Source organism: Pleuronectes platessa, chromosome 20, assembly GCF_947347685.1.
Source record: "Pleuronectes platessa chromosome 20, fPlePla1.1, whole genome shotgun sequence".
Taxonomy (NCBI): domain Eukaryota; kingdom Metazoa; phylum Chordata; class Actinopteri; order Pleuronectiformes; family Pleuronectidae; genus Pleuronectes; species Pleuronectes platessa.
This window is the reverse complement of record NC_070645.1, coordinates 10726003-10741858: the sequence shown is the minus strand read 5'-3', so window position 1 is coordinate 10741858 and position 15856 is coordinate 10726003. Positions and strand designations below refer to the sequence as shown.

Sequence of the window (15856 nt, the reverse complement as noted above, 5' to 3'; positions counted from 1 at the left end):
ATTGTTATTTGAACACTTATACAGGTCATAGTGCCCCCATGTGGTTCAAACGTGTATCTTCATACAGAGATTGAGTATTTTCAATCCTTCGTTAATTATTTCTTTCTGATCTATCCGTCTTTCTATCAATCTATCTCTCTATCCATCGCATCTATCTATCTGTCTCCAAATGAACACCTGGTTTGTCAAAATCGTGCCATAGGCTGCCTCCCTGTGGTCAGAAAGTGTAGCCTAAAAATAAAAAATGTAACTCCATTCAACCAAACCATTTTCCTCCCTGTCAGGATGATCAGGACAATCTTGTGCACGATCTCACCACCCAAATCCTAACATGCACCTCGAGAGCCCCAATAACGTTTGATATAAAAACACTTGTGATGCCCTGTGTTTGTTGACTTGTTAACAAATGTGTAAATTCAGTTCAACTGTAAATCCTCACCTGCTGCTCATTGATCAACAGCATACATATGTTTTGCTCTCACGCTTGCATTTGTCTGGGATATCTTGCCCGGCTCAGTAAGAATGAAGTATGAGCAGTTGGGGTTTTTACATTAGTGACATTTGACTTTACACGACAGAAATCATGTAAATAAATCTCTCGTATGAAGCTATGATGCTGTCTTTCAGTCCAAAGCAACTGTTAATCGAATCCATTAAATGCTCTGCTTATCTGGAACTTTTGTTTTTCAAACTTGCCTAATATTTGAACACATTTTTCTGGCCATCTACATTCCTCATTGGGCATATGTTATGAGCGTTTATCAACCACTAGTGGACACTATAGTGTTTCAAATCATTGATGTGACTCCCAAACAACAGATTTGAATTTCTAAAGTGTTTAGCCACCCAAAAAAAATAGAAACACTCTGAAACATTCGTTATAGTTTCATCATTTTTATTGTACAACAAATGACTGAACAGAGACGTGCATGTATGGATTTAACAGTCGTGTGTATTTCTTCCCTATGTCTCACTAATCTGGCCTTTAGAATAATGATTGGTCTTCATACGCAGCAGGAGCTGGAATAAAATGCAGCAATGTCCCAGTCTCAGGTGGATCTTTGTGGTGCTGCAGACATCACAGTGAGAAGGTGGAGAGTAAATCTCTTGAGGGATGAAAACCTGGGACTCGTGTGGAGATGAAGGGAGGAAGACGGCCGGATGACATTCGATTACATCTATAGACAGGAAGAGGCCCGTGAGTAAAAGTCTGAACCAGCCACAATGCATTGATTCAAAAGCATCTGTATAAAAATAACATACCACTCTGGGTAAGAAGATGAGGTTTTCAGGCAGGACGCCGGTCTCATTGGAGAACTTTGAGAACTTCTCCTGCAGGACAGCACTGGTCTCGTTGGTACGACCTGCAAACACACAACCAATCTCTTCAGTCTTCACTAAATCCTGAATTCAACACACTTTGCTTTCCTAGAATGCCGCTGGGCTACAAATGACTTACTGAGGAGGTTGTTGAGGACGTGAGTCGAGTTGTCTGAGGCCGTCTTGATGGTGTGGACCAGAGCGTACTCTTCATACTGGACCTCAACAATGCGCATGTCGTTGTCATTGTTCCAAACTGATAAAGCAGGAATACACATGTTAGGCTTGTGTGTGTGCATGTGTGTGCGTGCGTGTGAAGGTGGGTGTACTCACTGTCACTGTGGTAGGTGAAGCGTCCAGGAGTGTCGGTTTTCTTAGTGTGGAAAGTCAAATTCGAACAGGTGCCATTAGGGCTGAAAACAAAGCAGATCAGTTAATTTATTCTGTTTTGATTTTCGCGAGAGAATTCTCAGGATGATCCAACACTATTGATTTTAATCCATAAACATATTAACCACTTACCCGTTGTGGACGTAAACGAGATCCATGTGTCCGTCGTGACTTGGCTTGAATATGTGGGTGCTCAGCTTGTGTTCTTCCTTGCTGTCCACAAACCACTTGGCGTTGGAGGCAGAGCCGACAATGTACCACTTTCCTGCCATCTAAAAGAAAGAAGTCACACAAAAAAAAATCTATCAAAGCATTGAGCCTGAGGGAATGAACCCTGCACATTATACAACCATCATACACATAATGCATTCTTAATGAAAGATCCTAATAACCCGTCTTTTCTGACAGCAACATTAATCTGTGACAGATCTGTGTGTTGTTATAATTCAAATAGGTCTCTCTCTGTCGCTCACCTTCTCCATGTCGAAGTCTTTAGCAGGCATGACGTCGGCGTGTACAGCCAGCACGCACATCAAGGTGCCCAGCTTCATCAGCAGCGAGTTCATCATGTTGCTGTGGTTTGGGGTTGCCGGTAGTTTGGATGGGCAAGTGGAGGCTTCTTATATCCTGCAGACTCCTGCTCCCCCTCATCTGTCTCCTCCTCCCACTGCATTAACCTTGTTCATATCAACTCCCTGACCCTCCTCCACTGACCTGCAGAACACTGCAGTTGCACAACGGACCCACGTGATGATGATTCTGTGCAGGGTTGAGCTTTATCAGTTTTTTTTTGTTTTTTTTATCTGTTTGGATCTTTTGTTGAACTCTTTGTGTTTATGAACTTTTGCCTGGTTGTGTTCCTTGTGTTGCACCTGCATTGACACAAAGCCAGAACCTGAGTCGGGGGTCGTCTGCTCTCATGCTGGTTGCTTGAGGTCTCCCGTTGCCCGCCTGCCCTTGTGTCTCCTCCCACGAATCCACTCTGCTCTCCGGCCCTTTGGAGAAATGCCCAAGGTCCCCCGCTCCTGCCGTGCCCACTGGCTCCCATGCTGCTCTCATTTGGACTTTTCGATATCATGTTCCGATTTTGTAATGTTTTCCCTCGTTACTCACACTCAAATAACTCCCGCTTATAGTTTGATTTGCCCTGCTTGTGCTCAAACTGTGCGCTTGCATAGGATTTCCTGCACTTCTTGCTCATCTCCTCACGCTCTGTTTGAATTCCCTCAAACGACAGAATGACAGGTGCAGTGTTGATGAATTACATTGTCATTTGTCTTAGTTTTCTGTTAAAATAAGCTTCACCAGCCTTTGGTCCTGCTTTGCTAAATGTAACAGTATGAACCGACCAACCATGGACCCAGCAGGTGCCTTATTTGGACAAGAACTTCTTGACTTGATCCACAGGGTAAAAGAACACTCCGTGTGTGAAGGCAAATGTCAGAGTGAGAGGCTCCAGGGTTTCTGCAGATACACTGACATGTCAGGACCAGTAGACCTCATGGGACTACTCCATTTGTTTTTGTCCCAGTCGGACCCTGACCCGGAGCCCCGCTGCTCTGTCCTGCTCCGACCCTCTGGCTCTGTCCCGGTCTGACCCTCTGGCTCTCAACCCAATGTCCCCAGCTCGGCCCATGCCCAGTCTTCCAGCTGTTTCCCTCTCTCTCCTATTTTCCACTGTTACCCTACACCCCTGGACCCCCGTTCTTCTGGCTTGGTCAGTTAACCTTCTTTTAGGGGATAGATGAGGAATGAGGGGAACGAGGAATAGCCCTCCATTTCTTTCCCCTCCATCACGTCTGCTCAGACACCCATGGACTATCATAACAGCTGTGAGCAGCGCAAATGTTTTCACCATATGGTGCATGAAACCCCCCAAAACACACTCACGCAGCCAGAAACAAGAGCAGATGCTTTCTTGCTAAACTTAAGGGAGAAAAGCATAAAATGTCAATCAATAAACTCTACTTGCTATAACGTCTCAATCCATATTAGAATTTATTGTATGTAGTAATTGCAGTAAATATTTATTGCATCTCTTCTGAGGCGTTGATATTTAAGATCTGCACAGTGGGAAAACCTTCACAGTTTATCCTCTTTTTTTTAAAGCTCTGCATCTGTTGCACAGGGGGTTGTTGGTGTTGTTCAAATGAGTTTACAACAGAAAACTTCTCAAACAGGACAGAATGAAAGTGTTTCACTATTTTGTCAGTTTGATTATATTTCCCTATGGAATCATTTTCTCCTGCTCCCCATCATTACTCCTCCTCCCTCCTGCCGCTATCAGCTTTTGCATTACAAAAGACTCTCTGACCAACATCCACTGGCTCATCAAACCCTGGAGTGGGTTTAAGACCTCACCTGACCTGACGGCACTGTACTCAGTACAGAGAAGCACAAACATGCATGTTTGATGAGGACAATGAGTCAAGGTTTTTCATTCTGGGCCAGGAGGCCTCTGCTTCGTCAGCAAACACTGAGCTGCACTCATTGGGATAGGCTTCCTTCTTTCTGTCTTTTTAGGGCCCGGAAGTGAAAGACTATTGAAATTGTAAGGATTATTATTACTATTATTATTTTTCATTCTAATTGGAATTCGATGACTCTGATCCGATCTCAGGTCCGTGCCACAGAAAGACAAACATGTGTGTTATTTTATGAAAATATAGAAAGTTACACTTTGCCCCAATAGTGTAATTTCTTCAAAAAAGACACAGGCCACCTTGTTAGGTTCAACTAATAAGATTATAATAATCATAATAACTAATGGAATTATCAGTTCTAACTTTACTACCGTAATTTCGTTTAGTTCTGATCGAGGTAATAATTAACCATATCTTCATGATTTAAGGTCTAGTTTGAAGTGTTGTTGAACTAGACCACATTACACAATGAGAAGTGTTTCTTGTGTTTTGCACACAACATTTAGGAAGAATATTAGAAATATTTTTTTTATGTAATGAAGCCCAATGCAACCACAATGACTGTGTAATCTAATTAACACCTGAAGGAATGTTTTAATGAAACCTGACCAATATACAAAGCTTTATAAAAGAAGAATATGTTTTATAGTTTCACGATCTTAAAGGTCAAACTTAAAGAATGCAGAAGATAAAACACAAAACATCAGAGAGACATCATTTAAAAGTGATGGCAAAAGTCAACAATAAAAGAAAGTTGTTAAGGTTTAAAATTTTGTCTCATATGTATTTGCTGATTTGCCTGAAAAAACAAGTTAGGCCAAAGCATAAATGAAAATAAATCTTCCAAATTAACACAGAACATTTTGAACACTTCATTTGTTATATACAAATAAATAATTATAATAACAAGAGTTTAAAATGCTAAAATACTGTGACTGAGAAAAGTGTCAAATCAGCACTGTTGAGAAAATGGCTGCAGCAAACATTTGGAGTTGTTGCTTTAAAAGTTTCTAGAATATCGTAATAGTTGACAGGTAAATTTCTGTTGCTCGACTTAACAAATAATTTATTAAAAGCTAATTTTCCCCTGCTACTTAGTCTATAGGTTTTTTTTTATTGTGTTTTATTTACATTGTATAGATTGGTTTATTTTTGTCGTGCACTAATTGCTGGTTGTACATCAAATTGCCCTGGAAGGATAAAACTTTCTTTTTTTTTTATGGACAACTTTAGTTAATCACAAGCTGCACAAACCAAGCAACAGTAGCAGAGGAACCCAGCCGCCAGCAGGGGGCAGCCTCAGGACATCACATGGAAACAAGCAGCAACAGACTGCTTAGAAATGAACGAGAAAAGATCCAGGAATTTGTTGTTGTTGTAGATTCGTGCAGTAGTGAGGCCTCAGCTGGTCTGTGCATGAAGTGGAAGTCAACCTGAGAAGCTGAACTTGAAAGAGGACATCCAGAGGGGTACAGTGAGACAGCTCACCTTCAAAGTAAAGTCGTCTAGTTGATGGGAACAATATGTCATTTATTTGACCACCGAATATAAACTAGAAGGTTTTGCATGAATTTTCAGAACTATATTAAATCAAATGAGTCCCACACTGTGATTCTTGTAAAGCATACTAAATCATCCAGTATCTAAAATCCAAAAATATGAAAGTAACTTTTAAGTAAGGCTGACAAATATATGTAGTAAAAGTAGAAAATATAATGGTTTTCTCTGAAATGTGTATCAAAAGCAGCATAGAATGACACAGACACACACACACAATAATTTGTCCATCTTCTTGATGTGCTTAGTTTCTCATGGGAACGAGCAGCTGAGTGGCCTAGTGGGTGGAGCGGTCGTTCTTCAACAAGAAGGTTGGGGGTTCGATCTCCAGTCTTCCCCGTCTGCATGGCGGGGAAGTTTCCTTGGAAAGATACTGGACCCCTAAATTTGGCAGGATTTCAATCACCTATTCATTGCACAATATCTTACACTATGTAAATTAAAAAAAAAAAAAAAATTAAATCAATCCTGTGCAGGAGTCTACTGCGCAGGATTTATTTAATTAGAAATATTTACATTTAATTTTCTTTTTATATATATATTTCTTTATTTTTTGTTTTAATCTATTTTGTTTTATCAATAGAAAAATATGATTCAATACATGTCTATGTTTTGCTTATGCGTTGTGCACATATAGCGACGGAGTATAACACTAATTGATCTATTTGATTTGTATAATGTAAAACCACAACCTACACTAGCTTGATATAGGTATCACCCAACCCAATGCCAAACAATTTAGAAACAATTATAGCTTCCATACTTTGTAAATGTACTATCTTTTTTGTCTATATTGTATATTTACTCTTTTTGACTTAGGCTATTTTTATTCTGCCCATTTGCTACTGAGGGTTGAAAAATAATAATTGGAATTTTCATCAAACGTGTTACGCAGAGGCTTTATTCTGAACAGCCCTTATTTTACTGGCCTTTGCTTTTTTTCTGTTCTTTTTCTCTTACTTTCTTTCTTTCTGCCCCCAGCTCTCTCTTTCTATCTATCTTTTTATCTCTTTATCTCTCTTTCTTTCTATCTTTCTGACTTTCTTTATCTTTCTTTCTTTGTCTACAAGACGCAAGTATTTTCCAAACAAATTTTAATACACTAATTTAGCTTTTACCTGACTGCTCCTTGTGGTCAGTAATTGTAGCTTCAGACAAGCATCAAGAGAACAATGTTTTTTTCTATCTATCCACAGATACAGCTGTCTTTCTTTCTTTCATTCATTTTTTCTCTCTGTCTGTCTGAACCTTCATTCTGACATCAAGTAAAAACAACTAACGTACAACAAAACAAAACATCATTATACCCAAATTCAGAAAAACTGTAAATCCTTCACCCGGCTTCTTATTGGTCCACAGTATTCACTGGTTTTGCTGTCAGTTCACTGGGTCTTGTCAAATTACTGTATTATGACCGTTTTCAACCACTAGGGGGCAGTTAAAGCACGGATCTCATTTCCACCTTTTCATAATTTGAGTCTCTGACATGTTTTCGCCCCAAGAAAAATGAATCACTCTGAACTATTAATCTTGTTTTATCAATTTTATTGTACTTGAGTTCATTTCCAAAAGACAAATCAGTAAAAAAACAGAAAAGCAGTTACAAAATGCATTGTCTCCCTAGTCAGGTCTTTATTGCTCCTCTCTAATGCCACTGTTGATGCAGTTTGAGAGAAAGAGGACCCGTATGGACTCTTTGGTTCGCAGCAGGAACGGCAGCAAAATGCAGCAGACGACACAGTGAGAGAATGAAGGACAGAGGACGGTGGGGGACTCCTCAGACTGGTGGACATTCAGCTGTAGAAACAAACATGTGGGGGGGCTGTGAGTACAGGTCGAACCATATACACATCTCCCTTATATGTTTATGAAATGAAGTGTTTATAAAATAATGACTTACCATTTTCAGGCAGGATAACGATGTTGTCGGTCAAGATGCCGGTCTCCTCTGAGAACTTGGTGAACCTCTCTCGCTGGCTAGCGCTGGCCACCTGAGTACGACCTACAAACACACGATCAGTCAACTTAATTCATCTGAATTCAACACGAAAGTTGTTCCCAGAAGGCTGCTGGGCTGCGAGTGACCAGGACTTACTGTAGAGCTTATTGAGGACCTCGGACACTCCCTCCTTTGTCTTGATGGTGTGAACCAGAGCGTACTCTTCATACTGGACCTCAACAATGCGCATGTCGTTTTCATTGTTCCAAACTGATAAAGCAAGAATATACATGTTAGGCTTTTAGTCTGTGTGTGTGTGTGTTTATGTTTGTGTGTTTGTTTATGTTTGTGTTTGTGGGAGTGTGTGTTTGTGTGTGTACTCACCCTGGCTGTGGAAGGTGAAGCGTCCGGGAGTTTCAGTTTTATGAGCAAGATGAGTCATTCTCCAGCAGCTACCATCAGCACTAAAACAAAAAGCAGCTCAGTTAATATCTCTTATATCATTTATTTGTCTAGATGTTTTAATTTGACTGGTACTGGTTAATGAACATATCAATCACTTACTTCAAGTTGGCGTAAGACAGATCCAGGTCTCCTTCGGTAGTTGGTGCAAATATGGCAGTGCCCACTTTCATTCCTGCCTTGTGGTTCACAAACCACTGAGCGTTGGTGGCAAAACCGACAATGAACCACTTGCCCGTCATCTAGAAGAAAGAAGGAGAGGAAGAAATGCTTTAAGAAATGGATCTAAGCATTTCTCTCGTTATCCACATGTTGCGTTCTCAGCCAATGCTCTCACTCACCTTCTCCAGGTTGAAGTCTTTCACAGGCACGACTTGGGCGCAGGCGGCCAGGACGCACATCAAGGTGCCCAGCATCTTCAGCAGTGAGTTACTCATGTTTCTTTCTGCCTTTGTGTTCTAGGCTCCAGCAGCGGTGGGTGATATTTCAGTGGGATGTGAGGTGAGTTCAGCAGAGGCTCCTTATATCCTGCAGACTCCTGCCCCCCCATCCCTCCTTCTGTGTCTTCCTCCTCCTCCCTCCCTCCCCCCTAGCTTTTGCATTACAAAAACACTCCTTGGCCCTCATCCACCGGCTTACAAAACACTGCGGTTACACAACTGGCACATGTGGATGGAAAAAGGGGGGGGGGGGGGGTCGGTTAGTGAAGATGAACGACTGAAGGGAAGGAGGAGGAGAAGAAAAGGCAGAGGTGATACATAATGGTTTTTTTTAGCACTTCTCTCCTTTTCCCTCCACCTTCACAAGAGCTCAGCCACACATGAACTACTGAACCGGCTGTAAGTTAACAGTTATCGCCATATGGCATGTGAACACCTCATCCCCCCTTAAAAACAACACACTTACACAATAAGAGACAAGATTAGATGCACTCCTGCTAAACTTAAGTCAAAAAAAGCATTAATTGCACTTACTAGATATAATAATCGCAGTACTTATTTATTGCACTGCCAGCCTCTCTCCTGTGGTGGAATGCATTCACTTGAAAGTTCTGCAAAGTGATGCACAGAATGGCTCGGTTGTTCCCACATCAACAAAAAGCTTCAGAAACACGAATAAACTCTTTTCTATGTTTTTAATTGTGCAGAGAGAATCAGAGTTGGACTTAAACAGAAACAAGATCCGCTTGATAAAGTCTCCTTGGTATAATATGTCATTCCATAGTAGAATTAGCTGTATGTGATAATTGCAGGAAATATGTTCTGCATTGATAGTGATATTTAAGAACGTCACAGTTAACACACTTTTACTTTCTCTAAAAAGCCCTGAGGTGTCTAAGTTCAGTTGTTCTCTGCAGCAACAGAAAACTTTAAGAATTTCAAGAGGAAAGTTTCAGTGTCTGAAAATGGCGTCAATGAATGACCGACCTAGATTCATTTATTTGAGATTGTATAACAGACACATCATGTTGCGGGACAAAGGCTGCAGATTGACTGTGAATTCTTCTTTTACTGATATAAATTCATTGTCTCCCTTTGTTTGCAGGCGAGACAGGCGCTGACTTGCAATCACAGGGTTATGTAAGTAGCACACACACACACACACACACCAACACACACATACACACAAATACACACACACACACAAATGCACCCACATTCACACACATGCACACACACACACACACACATACAAAGAGGTGCTGTTTGGTGGAGCCTAGGGAGTTAGCAAAAAGAGCAAAGAGAGCCACATTTGAAAGTTTTGTAACCAAACCCTTGTCCACCCCCTTTGGGATTCTTCTCATCTGGGCTTCATTAAATGCACCCCATCCCCCAGTCCTTTGTGCCCCCCCCACACACACACACAGAGAAACACACCATCTGGGAAGTCTCAGACTAAGATGAGATGGAGTTAACATGATAATGATACCTGCATGACAATGGCTTCTAAGCACAGATTTAAATGATGGCAGACAAGACTCACTATCAATTGAGTTAAAACTGAAAAACTTTTATTTAACTGTACCTTCTGCAAGTGGTAACATGTTATCAATTTGAAGATCACCTCAACTTTCGGTCACTTTTTAGTTTTTACTGTTGAAATGATGCAAAAGTCAGACAATCATGTGTTAAACTGGTGAAATGCTGCGTCTTTCTGCGACACAGCTCCTACTCCTCAACACGTGGGGACGCAGTCTGTGGAAAAAGGAAAAGAGGACATATGGAAACATAAAGCTGTGCTGATGTGTTCCTCCTTCAATCGAGATTAAATAACGTGTTGTCGACAAAGTTTAGATAACCGATTGTTACACAAGCAGAGTGCAGCACGTCCACGGCCTGCAGGAGCAAACGTGAAAGGCATGGGTGCAGGTCCTTGGTTTGAAGAGTCCTTTCTTGGAGGGCTGCTCTCACTCCCCCTCTTTGTCATGATGTAAGAGCCCATTAAAAATAATTGTGTTCATTCAGCCATTTCATTTTCAGTCACTTCCATTATACTGTACAAATATCACAGTGCTGATCAAAACTTCTGTTACGGCTGAATGTGTTCCGGTTCTGTGTCCCTGCTTTTCTCTGGTCTGTCCTCTAGCTCCACCCTGACTAAACCGATCAGTCACCAGTGAGGTGCGAGTGGCCAGTGAACTGAGCCCTCAGCCCGGGATTCTAACAGTGTGTATTGTGTCCTTTGATGTTAATAAATCCCATGGTTTTCTGTTGTTGATGCTTGTCCGTGGTGGTCAGTGACCTTACATGTTGGTCACCACATGGATCCACATAATCATGGGGCGTAACAATTGGGGGCTCGTCCGGGAGAGAAGATCCATGAGGTGAAGTAAATATTTGTCTCTAACGACCCTTTGTTCTAGAAAAGGGGTCGTGTCTCTAGATCAATTGTTGTCTTTGCTATGTGCAAATGCTTTCGACTGGGTCCTGGGTGTTTGAGAGCATCCTAATCATTAAGCCATTGATCCATTTGTCTTGGGTAAATTGCTCACTTAGTTAAATGTTTAAAAAAAGCCTCCATGGGAGCCATTGACGACAAGCTAGGCTAGTTAGCAGTCTACTTACGCAGATAGGGTTTAGGATGCCTCTGCACAGCACCTTGGTTGTGATCTCTTGTGCGATGACAATATTTAGTTTGATCACTGTGTTGTGGTTACTGCATTATGCATTCGTTGGATCATGGTGGTGATTGTTTGTAGCAGTTGTAAGGATTCGAAATTTTAGCTGGTGTGTCTGACTGTACTCTGTGCAATAAAGACAGGAGGGGGGGGGCAGGAGCAGGTTGGGCCAGACATGAGGCCTTTATACAAATTATTAATAATAACCTTTTCATCTTAGTGTTTATTATTTGGAATTAGCTAGAAATGTATGTGCGTCAAAAACTCTGGTCAGTCTCACACCTGTCTTGATAAGAGGTCGGAGTGACTTTGTTATGGCTCAGTCGGTACAGCCGAAGGAGCAGAAACATAACCTTCTCTACTCAAGGCTAGTTTATGAAACAACATGGAACTATCAGGAGAGAGAGATTTGTTTAGCAACCGGCTGCGTAGGTTAGGAGCGTGACGTGGACGGCTTCTTGTCACTTCCTGGATTCCCTGACAAGAGGCGGGGGACTACAGCTGTGGACCAATAAGGGAGAACCATATTGATTTGCGGTGACACCCCTCGAATCTTTTATAACCAATCACATTAAATCTACTGTTATAATTATTGACTACCTTTTGCTACCTGATTTAGCCGTGGCTGTATTAATAATTGTCCATAGCTATGTTGTTAAACTTTCATTGCATCTTAATAAATGCTTGAATTGGACCAGTCCGGCTCATCTCTTATTTAGGATAAACCAACACGCCGACACAGTCAACTTTGGTGTGGTCACTTGTGTGTTACTGTTGTGTTGAATCGCAGCCTTGCAGAATTAATGTGGGCTTGTTCAGAGCTTTGCTGATTGTTTCTGCTGTGCATGAAGCTGACTTGTTAACATACAGCCTCGGTTATTGTAAAATGCTTTGCAATGAATAAGTACAATGTTGACCTTTGCTACTGAACCATTTATTCATTGCTTTAAGGGTGGGGGTGTTACTGCCGTATTTGTCCCTGTTTTTCTATTGTCTCTCCTCTGGCTCCAGCCTGAATAAACAAAGCAGTCATCAACGAGGTGCAACTGGCCAGTGAATTGAGGGTCTTTCAAAGTTCCTAGGTCAGAAGGCACCTCTAAACATTTTCACTGACATCTCACAAAATGATGTGTGAATCTAAATGAAGACGACATATTATTTAGAGGGTAGGTGTCGATGTGTTCCATTTAGTACCGGTCCAAATAATGATCAGTATCTAGTGGATTTAACTATGTAAAATGTGTCAAATCAAAAAAATGAAATTTCTTAATGTTTTACCTTTCTTACTCAGACACTGTTCATCCTTTACTGCCGAACCCTGATATTCAAAGCCTTAAACCTCGTGAAGCGCTTTAACAACAGCAATAATAGAGCAGTAACATTTTATGATCCAGTAGCCAACAGCCTGTCCATTCAAACAACACATTATATCTTATCAGTTACAATAACCTGTCGGGTTCAAATCACTTCATTCATAAACAGTATCATGTCATTTCTCATTGGCATTGTTGCAGAAGCCCGAGACTTTGATAACAGAGCAATACAGGGTAATATGTATATAATATATGAATAATTGGATAATATTCCTTCATTCAGCCTCCAGCAGACTCCCGCTGTAAAGGTGCTGATCAGCATGTAACACACAGAGCTCTCGCACAGTCACAGGGAACACAATGACATGAGTGCATGAGCACATCTCTCAGTGCAATGTGTGCACACTGTACATTGAGTCTGTGAGCTACACTGACAACAAGTCTACAATTTGAAGAGCATGGCCTGTTTTCACATGTCTGCATGTTTAGGTGTAAAAAGTGAAATCTGTCCCATCTGCCTCTTTTATATACTTTAACTTCAGTTTTATAGTTATGAGTTTTTTCCTTCTCTCCCGGATATTTGTTATTTCTTTCATATTTCATTCAAATCACATTTAACTTACTGATGACATGATCCTGGTCCACATCACCACAATGGCCTAGAAAGGGAAAGAAACATTTTTCATACTGTTACTTCAAAGAAGATGAGGTGGGACGTGATTTCCTAAATTACAATATTTGAATCCTTAATATTCATCACTCCATCACTTATCCTACATCAAACACTGCTGTTGTTAATATTGTTTCACCCCAACCCTGTCGTGTTTTGATTTTCAGGTTGACGTACTGTAGGTGGGGAAAGGGAAGAGGTACGCAAGCCCCAAATTCTGTTTTGCAGCGAGCTGCTCAAACTTGGTCAACACTGGCTCTGACAGGTTGTCCACAGACCTGCCTGGAAAGCACAAAAGCAAATGTTATGTTATCATAAATGCACTTGTTTCTTTACATACAGTGCAGTGTCAATTTAAATTAAAATATGAAACAAAGATCACATGGCTGAGGAGCGCACCATAGAGTTTTAGGGTTATTTTGCCCCGTTTGTGGAAGAACATGACTGCGTATGAGCTGTAGTCCGTCTCCCCGATCACTATCTCAGTGTTCAGCTCTGGACGAGCTCCTGGAGGACATGAGGACAGGAAGCACGGTCAGACCGTGCGATGCTGATTTACTGCCAGGATTGATACTGTGATAGAATAGATGGACCGACCTTTTAGTGTTAGATGTCCCGGGGTTGGGGTGAGATGGTAGACCTGTAATATCTCCCAACACTGGTGAGCACTGAGGAGAGGAGAGCAATTGGCATCATTGAAGAAATGGTAGAATTGGAAGAATTGTGGTAAACAATAAACATCCTGTCTCTCTCTCTTTGCGGCCTCTGATTGAACTCGATTTCTTCTGTTCTACCGGAACTGAGATGGATTCAGACATAAACATGAAGTCAGCTTGAAGCAGGTGAGTGGAGAGATCAGTTGCCTGTTTGCCCCCTCTGCTGATACATCGGGGTACTGAAAAGTTACAGTTACTGATTACACATGTAGACAGCAGTACTTACTGTCGTGTTTTCGTGCTGACGGACAGTGTTTGCTCGGAGGCGGAGGAGCGTGAGAGGCTCATGACCGTGGGCTCCACTCGGGTGCCATGATTGATCAGGAATGAGCATTTGGAGGCCGCGTTCAGCAGGTACCACCTTCCTGTCATCTGCAACGCGTTGAAGGATCAGGCAAAATGGATAAAAGATATATCTATTAAAGGTTCAGCATGTGGGAAATAAGCGACATCCAGTGGTCAAGTTGCGAATTGCAACACCTCAACCTCCCCGTCCAGAAACCGTGGCCTTCAGATGAAATAAAATAATGTCCTTCATAAGAGCCCATGTGTGGTTTTTCAATTCTGTGCTATAGTATAGAGACATGGCGGACTCGGTGGAAGAGGACCGGCTCCCATTGTACCCAAAGAATAAATGTCAAGGTTTGGACAACACAAGTATTCTTAATTTTAAGTGATTATACACTGATTAAAACATTGTAATGAATATTATATTATATATTTTAGAAAGTGGATCCTCCAAAATTTGACCCACTGCACGTTAAAGCTTCAGAGAAAATATTTGTAAAGACAAAATAACATCTCCGACATTACATGGACATGGAAAATCATTTCACCATATAAAAAAATGATGATCCTGTAAACCCCTGTCTTAGGATTTGTCCAAAATATAACCAGGGTATCATGACCAGCAATATAAAATACCAGAAAAGTCTCTGTTTCGAAATTACCTGCTTTATTATCTTTCCTTCTGTAAAGTTTCACTGATAATTCCAATATTTTCCCCAAACGCAATATTGACCCAATTTCGCAAGCAAGTCCACATTGCCTCCCCCACTCTAATCCATATTATAGCAGACTCATGTGTTTGTTCATACGCTTGAGGCTTTGGGCAAGAAATTGGCAAATGTTTTTTCACAAGCGTTCTTGGATTGACGTGTGCAATTGGTCATCCCCAGGAAAAACATTTCGGAACTTTATAACATAGGCTCGTATGTTTGTTTATTTGTATGATTGTGTTATCTTGGTACTGACAAGTGAGAACCGGAATCTAACTGTGTGTAAAGGTCAGGCAACCTTCAGTGAACTATTTACTGTGGCGCTCTCACCCTGCTGTTGCTAATCCACCTGGAAACTACCAGCAGCTTTTCCAGAAATGTTTTTACAGCATCGTCACACAACATGAAAAAATAATCATGATCATCCGTGATAGCACACAGTCAAACACAGTACGGCTCTATCCGGTTTCTTACCCGCTCTATGTCTATGTTCTCTGCTGGTGGGGTCACTTCAACAGACTCGACCTTTGGCTTCTTCGGAGGTCGTCTTTGGGGTCGTGGTCGACTCCTAGCCCCCCCTACAGCCTCGCTGGACTCCCACAGACACACACTCAACACAACCACAGTCGCCAACATGCATCGCCACCCTCCAGCCATCCTATAGCACTGACAATGATCCGCTCCAGAATTAGACTCGTGGTCCTGTGGGATCGCTCGGCTTCCTGTGCTCTTACTTTACTGCGTTTCTAAATACTTTTCCTTATAATTGTGTGTCCCTTCTTTCTCTGTGTGCTCTCTCTTCTATAGCTGCTTTACTCAACCTTATACACAGACAAGGAAAACAGATAGAGGGAGACAAACAGAGGATGGCCTGTCATGTTAAATATTAACTTGGTTTACAGGCAGAGATTTGGTCACACTGGGATGTTGACATGTGCGCATCTCAACTA

General features: G+C 41.5%; 3 protein-coding genes across 3 annotated transcripts; all 3 read right to left on the bottom strand.

Moving 5' to 3' along the window:
* Window positions 1-878: 878 nt before the first annotated feature.
* On the bottom strand, window positions 879-2344 carry LOC128425708 (lipocalin). The gene is made up of 6 exons (XM_053412451.1): window positions 2184-2344; window positions 1843-1982; window positions 1654-1733; window positions 1460-1576; window positions 1264-1364; window positions 879-1178 (listed from the first exon to the last, which is right to left on the bottom strand). The coding sequence occupies exons 1-6, from the start codon at window positions 2277-2279 to the stop codon at window positions 1173-1175; spliced, it is 540 nt and encodes a 179-aa protein (XP_053268426.1). The 5' UTR covers window positions 2280-2344; the 3' UTR covers window positions 879-1172.
* A 4874-nt stretch (window positions 2345-7218) lies between these two features.
* LOC128425608 (lipocalin) lies at window positions 7219-8650 on the bottom strand. Its single transcript, XM_053412306.1, has 6 exons — window positions 8433-8650; window positions 8194-8333; window positions 8014-8093; window positions 7786-7899; window positions 7591-7692; window positions 7219-7487 (listed from the first exon to the last, which is right to left on the bottom strand). The coding sequence occupies exons 1-6, from the start codon at window positions 8526-8528 to the stop codon at window positions 7468-7470; spliced, it is 552 nt and encodes a 183-aa protein (XP_053268281.1). The 5' UTR covers window positions 8529-8650; the 3' UTR covers window positions 7219-7467.
* A 1430-nt stretch (window positions 8651-10080) lies between these two features.
* On the bottom strand, window positions 10081-15758 carry c8g (complement component 8, gamma polypeptide). The gene is made up of 7 exons (XM_053412304.1): window positions 15381-15758; window positions 14135-14280; window positions 13790-13860; window positions 13592-13699; window positions 13370-13474; window positions 13146-13181; window positions 10081-10286 (listed from the first exon to the last, which is right to left on the bottom strand). The coding sequence occupies exons 1-7, from the start codon at window positions 15561-15563 to the stop codon at window positions 10267-10269; spliced, it is 669 nt and encodes a 222-aa protein (XP_053268279.1). The 5' UTR covers window positions 15564-15758; the 3' UTR covers window positions 10081-10266.
* Between the last annotated feature and the right edge of the window lie 98 nt (window positions 15759-15856).